Source organism: Anser anser (assembly GCF_964211835.1).
Source record: "Anser anser genome assembly, chromosome: 7".
NCBI classification, from domain to species: Eukaryota; Metazoa; Chordata; class Aves; order Anseriformes; family Anatidae; genus Anser; species Anser anser.
In genome coordinates, this window is record NC_139727.1 from 21,908,657 (window position 1) to 21,922,855 (window position 14,199).

Genomic DNA, 14,199 nt, shown 5'->3' on the forward strand with positions numbered 1-14,199 from the left:
AAGTTTTAGCAGTACCAAAGATACTCCAGAAACCAAATAAACATGAATACAAAAGTGAAACTCAGGCTCTTACAGTGTTATTTTTTTTTCTAGTAAGAAGATGCGAGCATGAAACGGTAAATGCAGCACCACATTTAATGCAGTACGCATCAGTAATTCTGACACATTTTTGAAGAGAGGTAACATTTTGGGTAGATGCCGCAAGCCTTTTTAAGCACTAACTTGCACTAATTTCCAGTAAGAATTATGGTTCCTCTGGTTGTGGTCTGATGGCCTATTTTGTCTGCAGCAGAACCAGGTAAAGAAGCTACAGCTCCCAGGTCATTCTCAGCTCTGTGCAACCTCTCCCCTGACCTGCTGGACTGATGGCATGCATTTTCATGCTTGAAACAAGTTCTGTCAAAATGACCCCTGTTAGGAACAACTTACCACCAAAAGCATTTGAGTTGCACCTCACAATTGGCACAGATGGCCCACAAGAACTGACAGAGGGGAGCTACAGCAGAATTGAGGCATGGTTACCTCCCCATGCCAGAACAGGAATGAGGAGCCGGGAGCTTTAGCAGCGGTGTAACCAGGACCAGGCACATGGCTGGGATGTTAGGCAACAGACTTTAATTTGGACTATGCAAGAGGCCAGAGGGCTGATTCTAGCACTAACTTTTAGTGGAGAACATTTCCAAACAGAGCTCTTAGCGGATTGTTCACGTATTTTTATGACTGAAGCGGGAGATACGTGAGCAAACTTTCAAAAAAGGCCTTAACAGTTAATATGCTCTGAAAACCCCACTAAACTATCTTTAGGTTTAAATGCTAAACACATTTGAAAATTTGTTCAATGGGACTTGCACATATCTGAAAAATAGGTTTCTAAAAGCCAAAAGAGACTATGATGCCCAACTGACTTGATCTCCAGTATAACTCAGGACAGAGAACATCACTGAGCAATCCCCAGCAGTTTTAGCTTGTATGACATTGTAAATTAGAGAAGTTGTGGATGCCCCATCCCTGGAAGTGTTCAAGGCCAGGTTGGATGGGGCTTTGGGCAACCTGATCTAGTGGGAGGTGTCTCTGCCCATGGCAGGGGGGGGTTGAAACTGGATGACCTTTAAGGTCCCTTCCAACCCAAACAGTTCCATGATTCTATGGTAACTTCATCTTTTGGTCTTGCAGGCTGTTACTATGATCAGCAGTCTAACATTAGACGCTGTTTACGATAAATAATGTGAGAGCAGAAGTGTAGATCAGCCACTTCCATCCTAATCAGATATATTCACAACAACAAATTAGTCATTTGACGACGCAAACACAAGCAAATGCTGATAAACCCACCAGAGATTGTGTTGCTGATTCTCACGAAGATCTTCTCAAAATCCGCGAAGTCACTCCAGGAGGACTGGAACATGTGCATAAACCGGTTGATATAAAGATTCTCCATTCTAAAAACAAAACAAAGTCCTGAACTGTTACATAAATGCTAAACTTGCTGTTATTAAATAGAAAGGACTTATTTTGATTAGATGACAGTGGATATAGAATAAGGTTGGCTTTCCACTAACACTTCAAATGTGCAAAGAAAAGCACATTCACTGTACAAAGATGGGTGGGGAAGATAACAGAGCAAAGGAAGACCACAGTGTCACAGGAAATCCTCCCAAACAGAATTTGAGGGACGAACAACTCCAGAAGTCTGGAGTTATAAACAGTAAACTAAGACTGAAGGACATTAAAACGAACTGCATTAGAAATGGCCGAAGAGGGCAAAAAGCCTGAGTGAGGGTTTCTGCTTGCTGATAGTGTAGGTCACATAAGCACCTTAAATCTTCAGGATTATCCCCACCTACACATGATTAATCCTGCATATCTAAGGAACTATACGCTGCCAACAGCATCTTAAGATCCAGCCCTGCAAGAGACAAAGGAATCTCCCAGCCATATCTTCTTCTTTCTAAGTTCAGTTTTGCATGTCTCAAGAAACAGAACTTTCCTTCCTTTCTTCCACTATTCCCAAGTCCCATATAACTCTCACAACTCTCATATTTTTCCTTAAGTTTGTACCCTGTCCACTGTTACACTGTGCCTGCCTTTGGGTTTTCAAACACGCCTCAGGTGTCTTCCTTCCTATTGCATCCAACCTAAAGGAAGACCTCATGCCTTCACCTCAGTTGTGCAGATAGCTATCCCAAGTTCCCAGAACACAACAGGGTAGCTAGATAGGAGCTATCAAACTAATTCCCCAGAGCTTTTCAGTCTAACCAGCCAAAAACGTAAGCGTAGATTTTCAACCCAACATGCCAGGCAAGTACATTGCTGTTCCTTGGAAAAATGTCTTTTGTGTCACACCAGTTCTCCAGAACAGCTGGCTATCTGCAATAAAGCTTCAGTTTTCTATTTCACAGCGATGTGCCCTTACAGCCAAAGACAACAACAACAACAACAGTCCCTGCACTCTGTTAAACATTCTGCAAGTTTTACTTGGCTGTGAGTCAGGATCTCTGACAATATATTGCAGACTGGTAGGAAAGGATGGCTAGATGGGCTGCTAAGCTCCCTACTTCTCTTATCGAACTACGCTTGATGACAAAACCCCCATCTGATCTCCTTGGAGGCACATCTTTCCAAAATATGGAGGGACCAGCATGTTATCAGAATCACAGATGTAGAAATAGTGGGTGATCTTAGAGCAGCCTGGTCTCATCTCAGACTATCTCACCATTTGATACAGCACGATGCAGCTTGGCCTTGTGAGACAGCTCTGAAGCGGACTCACAGGCCAGAGGGCTCCTATTTTCCTCATTAACCCTGTATTATTTCAAAGAACTCATCAGAATTTTTCAGGCTCACCCAACAGCTCGGACTCTGTTTTTTCAATGACATGAGAAGTGCAAGTGGGTGGGCAGTGACTTTATTGCCACAGGCAGAACACACTCCAATGCAGCTAACCGCACCTACCATCACTTCAGTGAGGAGCTGCTGGGAACAGCTTTTCTTCAGCAGGGTGTCAAGGGCACCCTGACACCATCTTTTGCTATCTGACTGAAAGGCCTAATTTTCCCAAATAGCCAGAGGAGAGAGTATCTTCAGTGGGTGACACTGAGCACTAAGTCAGATGCCTAAGGTAGCACATGACAATAATTCTCCTTCCTGTGCCTTTCATCAGAGCCTCCTCTCTACAACCAAAACGGTCTAGCAAGGATGCAGAGGTGTAGCCAGTTCCAAGTGTGAAAAGCTTAAAATATGGATTTAAAACAAGACATTTTTTCCTTTGTTTTTTTTCCTACTTTGTTTGACTGCAGGTCCAGCTGGGAGAAAAGAATCAAATGTTGAGATTCAATGAAACATAAAAGGTGAACACGTCCTTACCCTGCACTAAAAAAAAAAAAAATAAATTTTTTTGCAAAATTCCACAAACACTTACGCTTTAGAGTAGTTCAGGACGAAGTCAATTCCTTTCTCATTGTCAAACTGGATGTCACGGGGCAGTTCACTGTGAGAATGGGCATCAATGCTCAGTGGAAAGCCAGGATGCCACTCCTTCCAGCTGAGAAAACAGGAGAGATTGAATTAACTACTTAACGTTACCAGCACAAGAGCTGTATCATTCATTCACCTGCACTGCTTCTGTGACTCAGCTATAAAGAAAACTTGCTGCAGACTCATTTGGGACAAAAATAGTGACTTACACTACATTAATACCTACCAGTAACCTACAGAAACCTGAAGTACAATAGAAGCCATCTACTTGGCCACCTACCTTCACAAAACCTGAAGTATCTGTTATATATTTATATATGTTATATGTATATATATATGTTATATATTTCCAAACACCTGTCACATTTGGTTGAAATTGGCAGTAGCTACAAATTTACTGGGAGCGGAGGCGGTAGAGAGAAAGATGGCTGTGTAATGCCCACGGTTTGATCACATTATCCTAATTCTTGGTGCTACAGTTTTGCAGAACTGAAATACAGGTGGAGCAGGGTGAAACAAATAACCTGAGTTTTGGAGTAAGCAGTGACTCGATAATGTTTTGTTAATTGTATCTGAGTAGTGGAAAGACACAGAAAGACAGACACAGAAACACACAGGAGTTGTAACTAACTTGCACCACAAGTCTCTGGTGACCAAAGGCATGCTCAGACAGCTACCTCCATAAGATAAAAATAATGCTTTACCCAACTGGCATTGCAGAAGTCACTGAGCAGCAATATTATCTGCTCTAAATTTGCAAAAAATACTGTGAAATGACTAGCAGCTAAAAGTACTCAGACATGTATTTAGTTTCCTCCAAAAGGCAACTCTGCCAGAGACACACACAGTCTTGCCTCAACTCCTCAGAAGAGACTCACCTTCATAGCACTCATTTTCTGCAATGTAGGATCTTGCACTGTGCCCCATTTTTACTTCAAAAGAAAGCGGGCAATTTGTAAAGAAGGTTTCAATGGTATTTCCAAATTTCCTGCTGCACATAGACTGCATTGGGCACTGTCAGTTAATGCACATGAACTGCAAATTGCTATTTTCCTGGAACTAAAAGTGGTTTTGCCTTCCTTTTTGCATATATAAATAAATTTTTGTGCCACCCATTTTTTGATCTAGCTTTTCCTCTGCTCTGTTTCCCATCATTTGTATTCAAGATCTTTTCTTAGTCAAATGATATCAACAACACATATGCCAAACCTCAATCCAGCAGTTCTGAATGGACCCACTGTTATTCTTCTCTACTGATAAGGAGGGGCAAGTGAGAGAAACTTTTGTTCTTTTAACAGAGAGTATGTTTCTACAGAAAGGAAATGCATGTCTTCTGGAATTACCCACTGATAAAAGATAGCATTTTCCTGTTGTGACCTTCTCTTGATTAGGAACAAAGGTCCATGACAGTATAGAGGTGGGTCATACAACTGTGTTTTGATGGCCCATTCCAGACCACTCAAACAGGGCCAGATCTTCCACTGCACCTTGTGCAAGAAGCAATTAAAACTAACTTGCTAGAGCAGCCAAGGAAGTTCTGCTAAGAGATGACAAGCTTAGATGACGTTCCAAAACTGGAGTACTACTTGCAAAATTAAAATTAAATCTGTCTTTGACCATTCTTGAAAGAACAACTGTGGGTCAGAGGCTGTACACATGCAGAGACTGTACCACTGAATTCCACCTTAAATCTTCCAGACAGGCTTATCTGGGATTCAAGTATCTCGTAATGCCACTTGCTGCAGCATGGCCATTATTTACATGAATTCCATCTAAAGTAAAAGAGCATAAATGGCCAACATGTGAACTTACATTTTTTTTTTTTTTTACCCAGCAATTCAGTATTTAGAGGAATATGATGATCTGAATATATTCTGCCAGCCCCTGACACCTGATGAGAACAGGGCCTGGACTTTCTGGGGAGCTATGAGAGACTCACCGATATGTTTTTTGACGGTTCTCGAGCTCTTTGCGTCTGTGCTGCTTGAGAATCTGGGTCTTGTCATCCCGGGGGAGCTTTGCTGTGAACCAGGGAAAAAAGACAGGGTTATGAGGTTTCTCTATCCCCACACAGGTCTTGAGGAGGACAGCAATGTTTCCAAACCTTCAAACTTCTGACCTATACCTTTACAAAGTTTCTGTGGGAAATGCTCACATGATCCAATTGAGTACCTCAAGTAGAAATGCAGGTCCCTAGAAAGTCTGTGGAAGGAGATAATCTCCTAACTTGGTGCCTCCCATAGGAAATTTGGATAAGCTAAGAACATCTGTCTTAACTCTATATAAAACCTGGATTCCTAACATAGACACTTGCTGCACTTATCTGGTGTTATATGGTCTGAATAGGATCATTGGAATTAATTTTATATTTCAGCATCTAAGGGTGTTTTCACTGATCAAAGAAATCACAACCACAATTATTCTAGCAAATCTTCTAAGTTAAAATATAACACTGGGAAACATGTCCTACCCTCTCTCCTTACACTGCACTCTCCTTGTGCAATGAGCACACTTTTGTATCATGAAAACAGAAAGAAAACCAGGGGGGCTTCATTCCCTGACAGCTTGCTCTTCTGGCTGCATATTCGCTATACCACTAAGTAACACAGAGACTTCCTTAGTGATCAGGAGAAAGGGCAAGGTATATGGCTTACTTTACATATGCAAATGGAAAGGCAGATAAAGCCCGTAGGAGTTCCATCGAAATACCTATTTGGGGTTGGACACTTCAAAGGTAATACAACTGTTAACATATATGGCTAACAATTTCCAGGTGGTTATGTTTAAGTTACCAACAGGGTTTCACTTGATTTTGTCCTCTACTTCACCGTACTCTGAATGCCATGAAAAGCTGTTTCTTTATGGAAAGGTTGCAGTTGTTACAAATCAAACTATTAAGTATGAAAAGTCCCCTCTGAAGACCAAAACTAAGGAAACTGACACATAGTTGTCATGACATGACAAAAGGCTTTAAACATACAGTTCTTCAGCATGCAGCATGTCTAACCAGGAAGCCAACAGATTAATGGGGAGACAAGCATTTATTTCTATCACTTCATATATTGTCATCTGTTTTCAGGCATTCATGCTGCAGACCTCTACAACTACCAATATTAGGAAAACACAGAGGAGAACAAGGAAACACTGGTGAAAAACACCTGCCCCAACCCTGATCACAGTAAGTGGGTAATTGAAGACTTAAAACACAAATTTCAGGACCAGTAGGCTACTTTGAACAGAGCACAGAAGTGCCGTAACACTTCTCTCAGTTGGTCTCTGCTACTCACAGCAGACATATCTATCTCACCCTGCTTTCTCCTGGACTTGATAACATGCAAAGAGAAGGGGCCAAAAGTGGAGCTGTTGTTTCATGTTGTTTCACCTGCTGAGCAACCTACTTTGAGATTTTATTTTACTCTCAAGAAAATGAGGCAATTTCCAATCAACTAATCATGGGCCATTTACGGGCTTAGCATGAAACAAAGATGGGACATTAATTATATTAGCTCAAGAGGGCTATGGAGATGTGGAACAGACAAAAATTTGGCATTAGGGTCAGCCTTCAATTTCAAGACCAGCATACTAAGCAAGGGAAAGAGCACTCCCTTGCATGTGTTTCCCAAAACATCCAACTCAACTGCCAGTGTCCAGCCTGACAAAGAAAGTGGTCCTAGTCAGCAGGGACAGCCCGTTCCCTTGGATGCAGAAGGGTTCTGGCACTGGTTCTCCACATGATAGAGAAGACTGGGATGTACATCAGGAAAAAGGAAGGAGAGGTGGGAGAATTCTGGGAACTCCACAGGAAATCTGGTTTCTTAAGGTGCTCACCTCTTCCATCTCGAAGGACAATCTCTTTTTCATCTGTAATCCAACGGTAACATGGAAATTCCAGATAATCACCCAGTGGTGTTTTTACAGTGACATACTTAAGGTACCAATCATCTTGGTACCAATATTTTCGTTTCTCAATTTTTATTAGTTGAATTTCTCCAAGGTCTTCTTCCACTGTCACATCATAGGAGTCAACCTACAGAGCAGAAATACAGTCAATGGTCCACTGCATACATAGGGAGCACAACCAGCACTACACCAGCATACCTGGCCTTCCCGGTGGCCCGGTATGGGATGGGTACAGCAAAACTTTCTCACTTCCACTGGTTGAGAAAAGGAAGGACCATTATGGGATTGCAATGCAACAGAAAGATGAATAAAAGAACAAACAAGAACATGTAGAGCACTTGAGAAATGAAGAAACATTTTGTATGCAAAGCAAAAATGGTATTACTCCTTGAAACATTTGCAAGTCTGAGAAAAATCTACAGACCATGAAAGCTTTTGCTACTGCCCTAGCAATAACCAAAAGAGAGATTGGTTGGGCAAGTCTATTCATGCAACTGGACTGGAAGGATGACCATGAGATCAACACACTAAATTAAGAATCAAAAGATCATTGTGTATTATTCAGACAGTCTTCAGACTCAGGACAGAATCCAGATCACCTGAATTCCCTTTGCCTCATGCTTGTGGCTGATCTGCTTCAGTTCTCCATTTTAAAAATGAGGACAATGATGCATTTTTTGTCTTTATCACTCAGATTCACAAAGGAATGTAAGCAGCTAACTGAAAGCAAGGTTCACAAGAACCCCATCTAGCTCTGTAGGTACTTCAGCATCTTCAGGCACTCAGTCTTTCACAGAAAACAAGTCAGCATGTGGAAACATGGCTTAGTTCCTTCCTTAGTTTAGAGTTAGCTCAAAGGCTCAACTCCCACAATGAGGAGAGACCTCAGAGTGGCACACTAGCTAGTCTGGTTAGTCCTTTCCCATGCTAAGGGTCACAGGAGCTTTCCACCGAGTGGGTACTGATGGCTTGGGCCACACACACCTCCCCCTTCAGCTGTGTCCTCACCAGCCGCCTACGGGGACAGGCCCCAGAAACCTTGGGCCTGTCCCTGTAGACCTTGCCAGGAAAGGCAAGAAACCTTGCTCGGCCTTGCCAGGAAGTGTGTATTTCTGGCCATGTGCAATAGCAAACCTAAGTAGCCAAGTGCTCTAGCTACTGAGGTGTGATGAGTGGCTGAACTGAGGACCACGGAGATGTAGTCACCCAGACAGAACAAGATACCTCTGGCCACCAAGGTCAGGCACCAGTTTACTGTGAAAATCCTCTTTCCCACAACGCTGCTTTCAGTGTTGCAGCATGGCCAGGCCTGGGAGAAAGCTGGCTGTGAACGTGCTGCTCCCCTCAGCACTTCTTGCCCGTGCTAAGCACCTCCAACCCAGAGCAATGGCTGTGATGAATGAGGATTAAGCACCTCACTAAATGGGCTAGTGTATTTAGGATGGTGGACTCTTACCCCAAAGACAGCTGCTTCAGTCCACTCATGAGATGCATGCAGTCTCTTACTGCATGCCGGGACAGCACCGAGCAAACTGTAGTTTTGGTAGCACTTGAACTACCAGAACAGAAAGAAATGAGTAATCGTTTCCAGTATGACCAGTAAGGAAAGGCATGGTGCTAGGCAGTTCTGGAGAATGAAAACTGACTCTCACTTTCCAACAGCATAAACAGTTCAGGGCAAATAGGAGCAGCCAAGTGCTCATTGTAGTTTGCATTGTAGTTTTGCTGAATTTGCTACAGCAGTCAGGAGAGCAGCAGCCAAACCCCGCTCTGCACAGATGATCTGCTAAGCACAATGTGGTTACAAGTGGAGACTGCATTATGTCGTGTTTCTTCTAAATGCGGACAATAATCTTAGAAACAAATCAGTTGCTGATATTGAAAGGGTGAAGCACTCTTCCTCTATAAGCTGCAGAGTCTTGTAGGCACTCACCTGCCTGCATGTGCTTTGTCATTTGGCTCCTTGCCTAGACACCATGCTCTGCTTGTTCCTTTCAGGAGGACTTTCTAAGCCCTCTCCCGGCAGGCATTTGATATATACCCACTATTACTGTCTTATTTGCTTAAAAAAAAAAAAGGAGCTATTTCACATAAGGACCAAAACTGAAATGTGAAGCAAGTTTAAATTCCAGACAGGGAAAAAAAAAAAAAAGTAATTTATAAATGTCTCCAGCACCTGTTATTTCAACTCTTACAAAAATAAGATTCATAGCACCCATACAGTTAGAAGAACACACATGCTAAGAAGGACCCCTCAGTATCCTTCTCTTTCTCATTTCAACCCAAGTTTCCCACATTACTGATGCCAAATACCCTTTTCTGTGAGCTGTGCATGAATTACTATCTGTGATAATCACTTCAGGATGAAGACATCTACCTGTCCACCAAAAGTTTGGGATGACAGACTTTAGTTCTCTCACAACTTGCTACATGAAATTACCAGCTTTCATAAAGTTCATCGCATCTAATTGACTCACAAAAGTGAGAGAAAAATAAACAACCAAACCCTTTAGGCTTTGAAGTCCAAGCTGCAGACAGTGAAAGATTGTCTGTCTGTCTTCCCCAAAAGATGTTCTTCAATATGCTTCGAAACTGTTCAAGCCAGATTGCTACACTACAACTCTTATGAAGTTGTTTCACACCAACAAAGATATTGGAATTTCTTCTAACAAGCAGCCTAATTTCACTTTAAACTCCAATATTTAAAATCAGTATTGGCATCACGTATTTTGATATGCTGAGACTTAACAGACTAATATCAGTTTGAGCTATATTCCCCCTTTCCTACTAAAGCTAAAGACATTAAACAGTTTCTTTTAAAAGCAGGCTTATCATGTCTTAAATCAGAATTTGCAATGTTTTTGTTAACAGTGCACCCATACAAACAAGGTGATAGCAAATGGGGGAACTGTGCTTCACAAACAGCATGGCAGTCCTTGGCAAGCCTGGAATGACAGCATCTGCCTGCCAGGACTGGAACTGAGAGATGAAAATCACAGAGCTAAGATTTCAGCCGGCATATTAAAATGATGCCTCTCTTTCTTCTTGCATATCCAAGCAGAACAGAAACAGCTCTTTTCGTAGAGCTAATAAATACACTAGTTGTAAACATTTTTGAAAGCTTATGTTGCCGGATCTTGAGCCCTTTCACCCCTCTCACACACACTGTCCCAGACCAGCTAGAAGCATAATGTGTACAGGTAAATCCATTCTCTTGATGATTCAAGATTTTGAACCAGATGTGGAGACTGAAAAAAGTTAAGCAGCTTTTCTCAGAAATCACCATAACAGTGACTTGAGCCACCACTATGGTGATCTGTGACTGCAGGACCTGTGCTCCTGGCTAAATGGATGGATATGCCTTCCTCCCACAAATGCAGATTGCAAATACCACCCTGATCTTTGCCTATCCCCCCCATCCAACATCCTCAGCTTCACTTGTCAATCAGCACAAGCAATTCTGGATGATGCCTAGAAAACATAGGTAATAGGCTCAGATTATTTCCCATTCGTCAAATCTTTCCAGAATGCAGTACTCAAACTGTTTCTAATTCAGGCTAATTTCCCTGCAACTTCTCATTTTCTCAATAAGAGGAGTGACCGTAAGCTTGTAACAACAAACTCTTCACCAGGCTCAGGTTTCGCATTGAGTCAGTATTTCTGCAATTCCGTATGTCTTTTCTAAGACCATACAGCACCTTGCAAAAGTGCTGCTAGTCTCAGGCTATCATACCATTTATCTCAAACTCGGTCACTTCCTGCTCATGTACCTCTTTACGCAATTACAACACAAAATTAATTCTCTTTTCAATTTCAACATGATCCTGTTGCATTTGGCAGTCCACAGCTGGAAGTAACCACCTTTCAGAAACACAGACCCAATGAAACCACAAAGCTATGTGAATAGCTTGTGTTCATCACTGCAAAAGGAATTTAAACACATCAAGACTAATGCAATAACCTATAGAGCAATAGTAAACTACATCTGGATCAGAACTGCTTTGTATTTTGCTATTTGGGATTTTTTTTTCTCCAACTTTTCACTCATTTCCAGTTCCAGAGCTAGTCACGTACAGAGGAAACACAGGCTGAACAAAGACAGTGTCTGGACAGGAGAAACATACTGGACTATTTTTAGCTCAAGTCCTCATGAAAACCTCTTGCTGTCAAGTGTTCAGTATAGCACAGAAAGTCTGAAACTATTTCCCCAAATCCTTGTTGCCCAAGGCCCGGCTACTCTTTTTAAAATTTCTCTTCTTTAAATGTTTAGCTAACTTACATTAATAAAGAATCCTCATATATTTATGACTATAGTTTCGATAATTTCACACTTATATAAATACATCTAGGATTAAAAATGAAACAGCAATGTGAACCAGACCCAATCTGTTGATAGAAACGTCAATTTGACAGACAAGACTTTGGCATAAACCCATTCCTCTGGTAAAAATCTCTTTGAGAATATTACAAGAGCCCTAAAATAGTTGCATAAGTCATTGTCAATGTAACACAGAAATTAGCCATTCAATTAGCCTAAATGTTGCTGAGGGTTTTTAGCCATTTTATGACCATCATGGTTCCATGTCAACGGCAATTCTGGAAGCAAGGATTCCCTCCTCGCTCAGCTTCCTTTACCTCCGAGCCAGGGAGGCTAAGGAATAACTGAGATTAACTAATGCAATTTTGCTAATGCAGTAAAAGTACATCAGGCGACAGAAATGGTGCAAGGTCCTGATAAATGCTGAAGGTTAGTTGTTCAAGGTTTTTATTGTATCCATTACATGGGGTCTCCTGGTAAACACATGGTGCCCTTGATGCCTGTGCAGTGAGCCAGTGGTGACTGGAGCTTTTATACAGCTGACCTCAGAGTGAAAGAACAGAATTAGTGACGGCTGCTGGACTCTCCAAACTCCCGTAGCATCCTGTCCAGCAATTTACTCTCTGTAAAACCTGAGCTCTTTCTGATTAAGGGGAGCCTCCTGCTGACCAGCCTAATACTGCAGCAGGGATGACGCAGACCAGCACCCCTTCTGTAAGCTCAAAGCGGACAGAGCTGTACTTCCCTTCTGGAAATAGTTAAGTGAGTTTCAGCAAAAAGCAGATGAAGGGGTAACAGGAAGAAAACAGAACTGAGGGACACGATGACACTCATGCTGAAATTGCTCTGCACCAACAGGAACTTACTCAAAAAACAGTGAGTGAAGAAGAGCAGCTATGGCTTTCTAAATTACCCGTGTCCAGCACTTGGAGTAAGTCAGACTAAAACTAAAACTGAGCTGCCTTTATGCAAGCCCCCCCAGTTTTCTCCCCACCCCTCTCCCTCTGTCAACATTTGGCACACAAATCTTCTGTTCAGGAGTGGTTGGAGCCCCTCATCCACTGTATCCAGTAAAACCCACAATTTGCATTAATTTAAATGAAGCCATTACCAGAATAACGGAACTACTGAGACTGGCCCAACATTTAGCAACAAAACTGTAAAGTGGACAAAGCCTTACAAGATAGTACTGCAGAACTGTGGTTATCCACAGGAAAAGTGCCCCCTTTTTTCTTTTTGTGATCACATTTAAATTGCTTGCCAGAAAAAGAAAGTTATAGGGATACTAGTGAAACACCAAGCCAGGACTGGTTTCAATTGCTGCATTTTACAAACCAATCAACCCGAAACTTTTTTTGCCTTCTTTGTGTTTTTGTTTGTTTGTTTGTTGGTGGTGTTTGTTTTTTTTTTGGGGGGGGGGGGGGGGGAGGAAGGAGGGGTTTTCTGTTGTTGTTGTTGTGTATCTGTATTTTTTCTTTTCTTCTTTCCTTGCACAATGTATTAGTAAGACTCACAGTGTTTTGGGCACAACGTTAACTGAATAGGTGCCTGGAGAACTCCACAGCGCTTTCCAAGAAAATGCCTGCAGCAACAAAACTTAGCACATCATATTGCAAACATCCCATAAACCAGGCATAATACAGATCACATTAAGAAAGGACTGCATATTTCTCATATCAGACAAACTTATAACAATGAACGGAAATAATTAATTTGGATACTAGGAAAAGTAAAGGTTTCTGTCAAGGACCTTTGCAAGTTGGAAACAAGTTCAGAAAAACAAAAGTTGGACCCTGTCTCAGAAAGCTTACTTAGCTAACAAAATATTTTGTATAAAATGCTAGGTAAACACTTTACCCAGACAAAAAACTTTCAAATCTACCTAAAAGCTACATTCCTGAGGTGAATGTAAGTGCTTCTTCTAGGTGCACACATCTGCCCTAGAACTACCAAGCTCCACCAACCTCCGCTCCTCGCCCTGCAGATCCCAGTGCTCACACGTCTCTGCCCCTGCCAGACCTGGTCCCAAAGCAGTTCCCAGGCAGCTGCCGGGCAGACACTTGATGCTCACATCATGGCATTTTCTCCCTGTGACAGGATCCAGTCCCCCCTAGATGTTCAAAGCACTGTCAGCCACTTCTCAAAGATCCTGAAGCCCTCTTTTGGAGCCTCGGGATAAGAGCAGACTGCCTGGTGGCAGGAGTCCCTCAGTGCTCATCTCCTCAGCCAGGAAGGGCTCACTCCTGGGCAAAGCACACTAACTCTGAGTCTGCAGGATACTCTGAGGTCGTCTTCAACCTCTCTCACTAATGCTAAGCTTTGCTTAACATTGCTTACTTTGTTAAGTATGTGACTATTCACTGGATAAAGGAAGAAGAATGAGAGGATACCCATTTGGGAGATGAGGATAGCAAGACCTCTATGCAAATGAATGTTTAATCATAAAGGAAAGTAATTGCAAGAGCAGCAGCTGGTAAGTGCCCACACCTCCGAACCTTCTAGACCAC

General features: G+C 42.2%; 1 protein-coding gene across 2 annotated transcripts in view; it reads right to left on the minus strand.

Annotated features, from left to right (window-relative positions):
* The window catches only part of ALOX5 (arachidonate 5-lipoxygenase), a 31,161-nt gene that overhangs the window by 15,203 nt on the left and 1,759 nt on the right, over positions 1–14,199 (minus strand). For both annotated transcript variants that reach the window (XM_083843613.1, XM_083843614.1), the window contains exons 2-5: positions 7,303–7,501; positions 5,414–5,495; positions 3,419–3,541; positions 1,333–1,439 (exon numbers count right to left, since the gene is read on the minus strand). In XM_083843613.1, coding sequence (XP_083699739.1) covers positions 1,333–1,439; positions 3,419–3,541; positions 5,414–5,495; positions 7,303–7,501 — 511 coding nt within the window. The remainder of the gene's footprint in view (positions 1–1,332; positions 1,440–3,418; positions 3,542–5,413; positions 5,496–7,302; positions 7,502–14,199) is intronic.